The sequence below is a fragment of the Anarrhichthys ocellatus genome, unplaced genomic scaffold (assembly GCF_004355925.1).
Source record: "Anarrhichthys ocellatus isolate YVR2014 unplaced genomic scaffold, GSC_Weel_1.0 scaffold7, whole genome shotgun sequence".
NCBI classification, from domain to species: Eukaryota; Metazoa; Chordata; class Actinopteri; order Perciformes; family Anarhichadidae; genus Anarrhichthys; species Anarrhichthys ocellatus.
The window spans coordinates 4,823,693-4,833,976 of NW_022280037.1; the positions used below are offsets into that span (position 1 = coordinate 4,823,693).

Consider the following 10,284-nt stretch of genomic DNA (forward strand, 5'->3'; position numbering starts at 1 on the left):
AAGCGTTGACACAGAAAGTTCCGCTACAGCAGTTGGACGCTTTTTCTGCGGTAACGAATTCAAATTAATAACACGATTAAATGTTACACAGGACACGGTACTCCAAAAATATATGTAAATAACATTTGTGTGGTTTAAACTTTTGTACACACTTAACAATATATATTATTGAAAGGGCTCTCGGCCCAATATTCAACTTTAGAGACATTTTTTAGGCGAGTACTTCGTCGCGTCCCCTTTAAGTGGTGTTGGGTGTAGGCTGTGAAACTCTGCGGACAGCTGAGTCAAACTGAAGGTAAAACAAAATCTACCTCGAAGAACATTAACATTAAGACGGTTACTGTAAAAAAAAAAACAACGGGTATGTCTTTAAATCTATTTAATATAATAGCGTTTGTGTTTGCCAACCACTCGTGAAAGTCTCTCCGCTTTCCAACTTCAGTGTGAAAATAAATGTGATGGTGATATTTATAGGTCTTCTGCTAGCACGTAGGTTACAAGTTAATATCGTTAAATAACGAGCAAAGTCTAGCTGGATACATGATGCGTGGAAGTCTGACGTAACCTGTTGAGTCTGGTGTGTCATTTGAGTCATTAGGGGTTCTACATTTTGTATGGCCCCCAACATCAGGTGTAACGGATCAATTGGTTTCAAATTTAACTGGTGATCTGCATAAATACAGGCAAAAAAAAGGGCCAGCATTTTATTAAACACCTCTGACATTCACTCAATATTAGAGGCACCACAGAGATAGTGTGTATTACAGTGTTATGGTATTATGTGCTGGTGTTGTTTCATTATTTAACAGCTAACTTGTTTTCTAACCATCTGGCCATCTCAAAATTTTTTTGGATTCACACTTTTATTTTGTAAGGCTGCATAGCTAAGTTGCTGATATGCTTAATCATATTTTGTGTGGATGATGACTGCGTTGTGTTGTAGAGATCTTGATCTTAATGAGGTGTGAATAAATAAATAAAGCATAACTTACTAATACTCCTATATTGTGAGTGGCTGTGCAGTAAAAAACTGAATCATGCTAAAAGGATTATAATGTAGCTGAATGTCTACTCTTGTTAATCCATTATTCAGAACATTTAATTATTCATCCTCTCCACTGGGACGTGAGAGGGCATTGTGGTGATGTGTTTAACGCTGCGGTCCATGATGGTTCAGGTGTGGTGAGGCTGGAGAGGGCTGGATGCGTTCGACATGGTGAAGAATGTTCCGGAAAGTCAAGAAGCGCCACAGCAGCAGCAGCTCGCAAAGCAGTGAGATCAGCACCAAAAGCAAAGTAAGCAAACAACTTTGCTTGTGTGTGCGTACACACACACACACACACACATACATGTTATGATCGAGCTACTTTCTCCTTGTTGAGCCAACACCCTCTCGTGTCTCTGACTCCATGTAGTCTGTGGACTCCAGTTTGGGAGGGCTCTCCAGATCCAGCACGGTCGCCAGCCTCGATACAGACTCCACCAAGAGCTCAGGTCAGTCGACCAACACACGGAAGTCGACATATTTCCTGCTTCTTCTTTTCTTTACTAACGGATTATTCGACGTGTGCCCTCGGAAAGGAAACAGCACGTCTGAAACATGTGCCGAGTTCCGGGTGAAGTACGTGGGAGCCGTTGAGAAGTTACAGTTTGACATGAGCAAGACCCTCCAGGAGCCTCTGGACCTCATCAACTATATCGATGCAGCCCAGGTAAGAAAAGCCACGGGGACACACTTCAAGTAGGCTTCCAAGCAAGTCAATATCACATCATTCATTCATGAAGATGCTGTAAATATTCACAGCAAGACGGAAAGCTGCCCTTCGTGCCCGGAGACGAAGAGAGGATTCTGGGAGTGTCGAAGTACGGAGTCAAGGTGGCCTCGCTGGACCAGTGTGTGAGTAGAAAAGTGATATACTGTACTCCAGAGTTAATGCTCATTGATCAGACTGCAGTATTGCTGGGTCATCACCACAGCCACACAGCATGCTTATGAACTCAGCACCAATTTATAGTTTTGACACGGTTCCGCAGAAAGCTGCTGACTCAAATATTTCATCAGTTCCCCTGATGTTTGGAGTAATTCCACCTTGATCGGCGATGGTTATGTACTACAAATGAAGAAGAAATGTATGCTTAAGTAGTTTTAATCGTACATCTGGTCCAGGATGTGCTGCACCGCCACCCGCTGTACCTGATCGTGCGCATGCTGTGTTACGATGACGGCCTGGGTGCAGGGAAGAACCTCCTGGCTCTCAAAACCACCAACGCAGAGCAAGAGGAGTGCAGCATCTGGGTGTACCAGTGCAGCAGCTCGGTGAGTGTGATAACGTATCGAATGAAACGAAAGTTTTTCCGGGTTTGAGGTATTTCCCCCAACATGTTATCTATCACCTGTCTCCACAGGAGCAGGCTCAGTCCATCTGCAAGGTGCTGTCGGCTTCCTTCGACTGCGCTCTGACGTCAGTCAAATCCTGAGGGAGCTGAGATCTGTGGAGAAGAGAAATGAAACAACCGCAAAAACCAGCAACAGTAAATCAGAAGATCGCCAAACAATTGCAACCATTTCCCCCTTTTCTCCTACTTTGTTTTCTCAAGGAGAGATTAACTGGAAGACAAATCCGTCTTCCAGTTTTCCATGTGAGTTTGCAGGAAAGCGTGATTCACGCCTTTGTATCGACGACAAAGTCGCGTCATGCTGACTTTGTGATAATATTATCCCCTTCCCATCAGGTGAGACAGAACTACTGTGAACTTGTCTGAATCATTTCCTTTGAAGTTGTTTCTTTACCTCACGAGCTCCTTCGACCTGTCACTTAAAGTCAAGAGCAAAAATGGAAAGTTAAAAAAAAAAAAAAAAAAAAGGAAATGGTAGTATTTCTTAATGCATTGCACAATGTAAATGAATCGTATTTAAAGCAAACAACGGTATAAAATGGTACATAATGCTGTGACTCCTCTCCAGCAGCTGAGTCAGTGGACATTCATCAGAAGAGAAACTACACGGTACACATATTTCACAATATTTCTTTCTCTTCACGTGGAAACTACTCGGATCCCTTTTGAAGTTTAAATATCCTTTTGTGTGTTTTGTTGTTTTTCACAGTATTGGTACAATAGCAGTCACTTTTTTTGACTCGATGGTACATTATACAAATATGCTTGAACTGTGTGAGAGGAGCCTCATTTATAATGAGTTTTGACTTTTGTTGTATCTTGTTTTAAGTTTCTTTATAATGTAGTGTTTGTTGGTACCAAAAGTTTGACGTGTTTTCGGATTTGTTAACTCTTTGTTTTTATGTAGTGATTAAAATGCATTAAATCCATTCACTTGCTGAAACCACATGAATCCTATTAGGCTGTAGAAGCACAAAAGACTTGTTTACAATCGTGGTACTTACCCAACTTCCCCTTGAACATAATAATAGCCGTTCTCTCTTTTCTGTCCTTTCAACACGGCCTTGTTAAGATTGTATGGAAAATATGACATTGAATAATTTGATCTAATTGCAATTAGTTGACTTATTAAAGTGTAATTTCTCCTTTTTCTTTCAGTGTCACCTTTTACTTTTGAGTGTCTTTTACATGCTTTGTCTTTTAATTATCAATCGTTGCAGTTTTTGCCTGGGTGAGTGCTCGTAAAAATGATATTTCTTCCCCCCAAACGTATCACAATATGTCTTTACACTGCAGCGCTCTGATACTTGGATGCAAACATACTGAAACACTGCCCATCAGAGGGAGCCCTTGACACATCAGACTTTTATTGTGAAGGATCTCACTCGTCAAATGGTGTTTTTAAATGCAGGTCCCTTTTGAGATGCAGTCGTTTTGAGATGTAATATCCCCCCAAAAAACACAATTTAGCAAAACCAGCAATAATTCAGTGAGATCACAAACTCCTTAACGCTCCTAAGAAACAGACCAAAGTCGTGTATTATTTCATCTTTTATTATTCCAGTTTCATTTTCCCATTTGTTTGCACAATAGAGTGAAGAGTCGATGCAGTAATCCAGACAGTTAATGTGAATGAATTACGTTTATTGTCCCAGTTGTGTGTGTGTGCTGAAATCACAAGTACACACACACACACACAGGTCCAGCTGAGACTGTAACTACTCACCACAGACCATTAAAAGACATTTAGTGCCCAGGTTAACTCTTCTTTTTACATATAAATATCAACAAAATCAGAACTATTTACACAAATAGATAATTAAATCTTCCTGTTTCCAGTGAGTTCATATTAAACATGATGAAGAGTGCATCAGCTACGATTCACATGCTTCTCGTCATTCACAAATCCAAGGAAGGCTCTGGTTTCAGGTTAAATGCTTAAATATCAACATTATGAACAGAGAGAAAGTTGCTTTGCAACCAAAAGGAAGTTAATTACATCGAATGTTTGATATTTATCTCGTAACACAATTGATAAATCCATCTTTCTACATTATGGGACCCCAGAGATGTACAGATATGAGAGGCTTAAGCTGTAGGAAGGATATTTCTTTCTCTGTATAGAGTCAAAGATAATTCAGCTCATTTGCAAACAACAAAAAAAAACACCTGTCGGAGTCCGAGTGCTCTCAAAGGCAAGAAGAAGCAACACAAGTCAGAGAACCAACTCCTGCTTCTCATAACATTCCCACACCCTTTTTAGTTTCTCTTACTTCAATATTTCATCCTCAGCTTATTCTGTGCAGACGAGATACTTCCTGTTCCTCTAATAAGGCAGATGACAGGCAAAGACAGCCCGAGGTGTCAGACTCGGCCTAAAGGTAATTACTGGCTGCTGCCGCTCAAGTCCGTGTCAGCATTACACTTAAAACACTACGGGGAGAAGAACTAGAGTGTTGCTGTAGAATATTATCCTCTCCAATGAAGCAGTACAGGAAGTGTGTGTGTGCGTGGAGAAGCTGCTCCATCCATCTACACACCCATGAGAAGGTGACTTCTCCCAGGTGTGGTGAGTCCGAGGGTATTTTTCAATGCCAGTCCGTCTTTGAAACGGGGACAGGGAAGCGATCCCTCGAGGGCAACTTCTAGCATATTCCGGGGTTAACTTAGCACCATTAGAGAAACCTCCCTACAGGAGGCCTACTACAGAGTTGAAAGGTCGCACCTATAAGCAGTTAGGCATTTAAGAATCGCTCATGCACAGAGGTGGAATGTTAGCATGTTGCCTATGTTCACATTTACATTTGTTCGAAAAGTTAAAATACATTGCAGTAGCCTTCGCAGTACTAACTGTACAATGCAGCTAAACAGAAAATGGAGGATGTGAATACTGTACAAATGAACCTTCATTATGTCACATGTCATCTTATGCCGTAACAAGGATAAAGACAAGCGAAGTGCATTTATTGCGAGAGGTCATAGACTACAATCATTGTTTGTAAATATTACAGTCTTTTGTCAGAACATGAACAGCAAGCATTAAAACGCACACGCAGTCCCACGAGGCCGAGCAGCAAGCAGCGACTTCCAGATGTTGCAGCCGAGGGGACGACACGGCAGTGACACTTTAAGAAGCTCGCTGATGATGACGATGAGGATGATGATGTCAACAACAAACAGTGGGACGATGGTGGATGTTTGCTGGCTGAAGAGAGACGGGTGAAGGAGGGACGCCGCACCCTGCGACACTTCCCGAGACCCAGAGAGGAACCGTTCAGTCAGCAATGAAGTGTACAAATGTAACAGGGAAGGCTCCCCTTCTAATCGGATCGCCTTCGATGTGGCCCATCTGTGGAGAGGGAAGAACGAGGTGACGTCAGAGGACGATAAAAGGCAGCTCGTTGTAGTCAGGTTGGGTTCAATCATTTGACTGCTTTCAACCAAATAAGTCATCTAAAGCACATTCACGGGACTATAAACACCACCAAACATTAGGGCTGGGTTCTCTGATCGCTATTGAAAGATTCAATATCGATTCTTAAAATCACAAAGCTGATCGGCCTTTTCTCAGTGGACATACGTGTGTAATAAATATTCTAATAAATGATCCAGTTAGGATGCATATTGTGTAGAATGTCTAGATAGTGGAAATCCAGTTATTACAACATTCAGTACAGTAACATATTTGATAGCTATATGTGTAATAAAAATACAAAATCATTTAATCTAATTTGAAATTTAAAAATACTTAAAAACATCTGATTTAAAAAATTAAAAGCTGACAACCGCTTTTATATTTTTTCAAAATACAAACATTGAAGTGAATCAGGAGATCAGTGCCAACAGCTCACCTCACTAAACAACTAATGGAGCACAGAGTGGACTATGAGAGGCTAAAACACAATTACGTCGTATTAAATAACATTTAATACGACATTCACACTTTATATTACCTTAGCCGATAAAGAAGACAGAACTTATTATGTCCATTAAAGTCATTTTAAACTTCTCCTATACCTGAAAACAAAAAGCTAGGACTTGTTTCTGCTCCAACAATGTATATACAAGGCTACGAGAGAAACACAACAAGCCATTGAGGAAATAAATACAGAACAAGCAGCAATTTGTTCATACAGTCTAAACTAGAAAACTACGGTGGCCCAAAGGTGTCTAACAAATGCAAAAGCAACAACGCAAATGCAAAAGCCGGAAGTGAGAAACTATGGATGTTAACAAGTAAACGGGCAGACTATTATTGCTGGAGGACTATTATTAGGCTCCTTCCAGATGAGCCAGGCCTGCGCAGGATTGATCACCTGCAATCACTGCAATATGCACGTCGGCTCGGTTCGAGTCCAAATTGATTCCGACTTGCGCTGACGTCAAGCACACGTGGGCGATGATAACCTCACGAGATCGAGACAGAGCCAGGCGCCGCAGCTGCTCTCCACCGACTGAAAGACCAAGTGCATGATGGGAAACGCCTAGCTGTCTCTCTGATACTCTCTAGACACCGTGTCTGTAGAAAATCTAACTTATTTTTGTGTGATTGTAATATTTAACTAATTGAACTAGTCTCATGTTGTACAGTGAATGTTTAATCTGTTAATATGTGGATGATAAGATTAAAAATAAAGGTATTTATGTAGCACTTATCAAAACGAGCAATTACAAAGTGCTATACGAGGGGAAAAAAGAACAAAGGGTAGAATACAATGCTAGATACTCACACACGTCCACATATGTTTAACATTACATTGCATTGTTGCTTTTGCATTCATTCGACGCTTCTCAGCCACCACAAGAATCTTACTTCTATTATTTTTTTTGACTTCTCTTCCGAAGTATCTTTATATTCAGAAATTAAAAAATTAAACGTGGTAGTTGTGATAACGCTGCCGATTGCAGGACAGAGTGGAAGCATGGCAGCGATCCCGGGGGACTTTAGGGTCCACGCAGGGACAAAGTGACTAAATACGGTCATATCTGCAGAGGTGGCTCAGAGGAAAACAAGTTGCAGCTGGTCGATGTTCACACAAGGGGCTCCAGAGAGGAAGCAGCAGCAGGCGGAAAAAGAGGAGGGGGGGGGGGGGGGATATCAGCCTGAATGAGGTCATGGCTTTTTGGCTTACGCCACCATGGTTACCGAGTGCATTCACATGGTGAAAATGGGAACAGAGTGGGACAGGAGCTGGACTGGGAGCGCTTTGTGCTTTAATCTGAGAAATATCCAAAATTTAAAAAAAAACCGAGACATTCAAATCTGCAGCGTGTGAGATACTGACCCACCACTCCTGGTCCTCCTCTCCATCCACCACGATCACCTCGCCCTCAGAGAAGGTCAGCTCGTCCGGGTTGTCGGCGACACAGTTGTAGATCGCTTTCACTCGCTTCGGCCTCTGCTTCTGCGAGACGGAACGAAAGCAGACAGACAGGTTTGATCCAGTTTGTCCAGAAGAGAGAGAAGAGGAAATGTGGTGGTGCCACATTCTGTCTCCGTCTTTGTTTTTCTTACACTATTGGAATGTTTCTTTATCATTATTTCTGGGAACTAAGGCCAAGTTACACAGAGGAGATGAAGTCGGTGAGAATGACGACGCTTTCTGGTGTTGATGCTTTATTTTAGTCCCCGAATAAAAAGGTCTTTCACAAACTGAGGGCGTAATGACAGAGGTTGTTGTATGCTGTATGGGTTGTAAAGCCTCTAAGAGGCAAATTCATGATTTGGGACTATAAAGTCTTAATGGCGAAAAACATTTTGTCTTCTGTAAATAAAGTGAATTCTTCTTTTATGGTTTGTTTCTACTGTTATATTTGTGTATTTTGAACTGCTTCTGTGTATTTTCTGAACCTCTGACCGAAGGAATTTGTTTCTTTGCAAAACAAAGTTGAATTCAATTAGATTTGAATTTTACAAAAGGACTAAAAATAGCAGGAAGCAGAAGATATAAGAGCTTAAAATCCAACGATTCATCCAGTGATAACATGTAATTGTTGCAGCACAGGGTCTGAGACGGGCTGTAATCCTATGATTCTCCATTGATTGACAAACTAGAAGACTAGAATACTAGAAACAAAAAGAAATGCATCGGTTATTCGTAATTGCAGGCTAGAAAGCTGTAAATATTCTTCCACCTTAAAACCACTGAGACAATAGGTCGGCCTACAGGGTACTGAGGGGTATTGCACAACGCTAATAGCTACATAAACCATGACTTAGGAGTCAGTAGCCAGTGAATGAATAAGCGCTTTCTAATCGACACTATCTGGATGATGATGAGGGGAAGAATGAGGGACTCACTGGGTAGATTTTCCTCTGCGAGGGGCCTGGAGGCAGAGACTGACCTATGGAGTTCTGGGGGCATCCTGGCACTTCCTTAGCTGGAACAGGAAGAGGAAATTATATCACAACGACAACAAAAACGTTCCACGTTTCCACAGAACAAACAGGACCTGACAGATAGTAGAACAATGTGAACGTAGACGTCTGTACACTGGACAGACGCAGATTTACCAGAATCTGTACTTTGTCTCTCATCTGTGTACTCACCCGGTCTTTCAATAGATACCGTTCGATTCAGAGGTCGGTTGAAGCTTTTATCATTGCTGTAAAACAAAAAAAGGAAAGGCACTCTCATCAACAGTAAGTAAGAGTCATATAAAGTTATATAAAGACACACATGCAACAGAAAACTGTCCAGCTCTCAACAGCTTTGTTACAAATGTATTGCAGCACTACAAACCCTGTGGGAGACAAAAAGACAAAGGGGCGACTGCGGAAGAGAGTTATTGCTCGCCTGGCTCGATGCAGAGCGCAGCCTGGAAGCTAATGAAGCGGCTAAACAGCAGCCATGTAGGCTCATTCCTCTTGTGATAAAAACAACACCACATTACAAGGCAAGCATTCAACAGCAAGATACACAACCCCGGGGTAGAGCAGGCTCTTGTGTATGTGTAGTGAATTGTATAATTCTATTGTTTTCCTGTGTTGCTGATAAAGCCGCCAAAATACCACCTTCAAAAATTGTATTAGCCGTGCGAGAACACTTTTGTTCTTACCCCGCAGGAGATTTAGGCGGCACTGCTCTGGAGCCCAGTGGTCCCTGGCTCGACTTGGACTGCATGCTCATGGACTCCATCTTGGCCACAGGAGGACCCAGACCTGGGACACACAGGAACACACCTCGATTGTCATAACTTTGCAAACTGAACACGTTACTGAACATTTGGATTTTCTTTTTTTATAATTTTAAAGACGTCACACTGGGTTTTAGTGATGCATATTTTTTGCTAAATGATGAATCACAATAAAGAGATGAATGGATTAAAGTAGAATGACAACAATCATTCGGTTAAGACCCGGTCTTGAAGCTGATAGGCGCCTCCGTTTTGTTTCATTATTATTATTATTTTAGTTTGTTTGATTTTAATTTGTGCAAATAAACAAAATCAAACTCTGAAGAATTTAAAGCGTATGCCCCGCGGTGACTGTAAGATTTGGGACCGACAGACCAATATGAAAGTAAAACATTTAAATGCCTGCTTGCTGTGACGTATTTAGTAAACACCGACCTATGACTACTCTTCATCGAAATCATTGTATTAAACTAATATGTCTTCACTGCAGCAATGGTCCAGTTTGAGAGGGAGGAATGGGAGTGTGGGGGGGTCCATACCTCCAGTTGAAGTGAGTCTCAAGGGCGGGATAGGAGGGTGCATGTTGGGGGGGTCTGACGACGACCTCTGACGGCCAACCAGGTCTAAAGAAGAACCGGGCTTCCAGCTGCTTGACGCTGAAGACTGACTGATCCCCCCGAGGCCGGATAACTGGACTGAGACAGACAGACAGAGAAAGAGAGGGGTTATTAAGATATATAAATATATATG

At 41.8% G+C, this 10,284-nt stretch overlaps 2 protein-coding genes across 6 annotated transcripts in view; one reads left to right on the forward strand and one right to left on the reverse strand.

Moving 5' to 3' along the window:
* The first annotated feature begins 11 nt into the window (after nucleotides 1-11).
* itgb1bp1 (integrin beta 1 binding protein 1) lies at nucleotides 12-3,549 on the forward strand. 4 transcript variants are annotated; one of them, XM_031847877.1, is made up of 7 exons: nucleotides 12-50; nucleotides 1,178-1,295; nucleotides 1,416-1,494; nucleotides 1,582-1,712; nucleotides 1,805-1,897; nucleotides 2,168-2,317; nucleotides 2,407-3,549. In XM_031847877.1, exons 2-7 carry the CDS (start codon nucleotides 1,224-1,226, stop codon nucleotides 2,476-2,478), a joined length of 597 nt encoding a protein of 198 aa, XP_031703737.1. In that variant the 5' UTR covers nucleotides 12-50; nucleotides 1,178-1,223; the 3' UTR covers nucleotides 2,479-3,549. The 4 variants fall into 4 exon arrangements, with proteins under 4 accessions (XP_031703737.1, XP_031703735.1, XP_031703736.1 ...); XM_031847875.1 differs by lacking the exon at nucleotides 12-50 and adding an exon at nucleotides 79-361; XM_031847876.1 differs by lacking the exon at nucleotides 12-50 and adding an exon at nucleotides 79-295.
* A 386-nt stretch (nucleotides 3,550-3,935) lies between these two features.
* The window catches only part of asap2a (ArfGAP with SH3 domain, ankyrin repeat and PH domain 2a), a 48,297-nt gene continuing 41,948 nt past the window's right edge, over nucleotides 3,936-10,284 (reverse strand). For both annotated transcript variants that reach the window (XM_031847866.1, XM_031847865.1), the window contains 6 exons: nucleotides 10,074-10,229; nucleotides 9,457-9,559; nucleotides 8,948-9,003; nucleotides 8,699-8,778; nucleotides 7,683-7,802; nucleotides 3,936-5,746 (listed from right to left, as the gene is read on the reverse strand). In XM_031847866.1, the coding sequence (XP_031703726.1) occupies nucleotides 5,672-5,746; nucleotides 7,683-7,802; nucleotides 8,699-8,778; nucleotides 8,948-9,003; nucleotides 9,457-9,559; nucleotides 10,074-10,229 (590 nt within the window). In that variant the 3' untranslated portion in view covers nucleotides 3,936-5,671. The remainder of the gene's footprint in view (nucleotides 5,747-7,682; nucleotides 7,803-8,698; nucleotides 8,779-8,947; nucleotides 9,004-9,456; nucleotides 9,560-10,073; nucleotides 10,230-10,284) is intronic.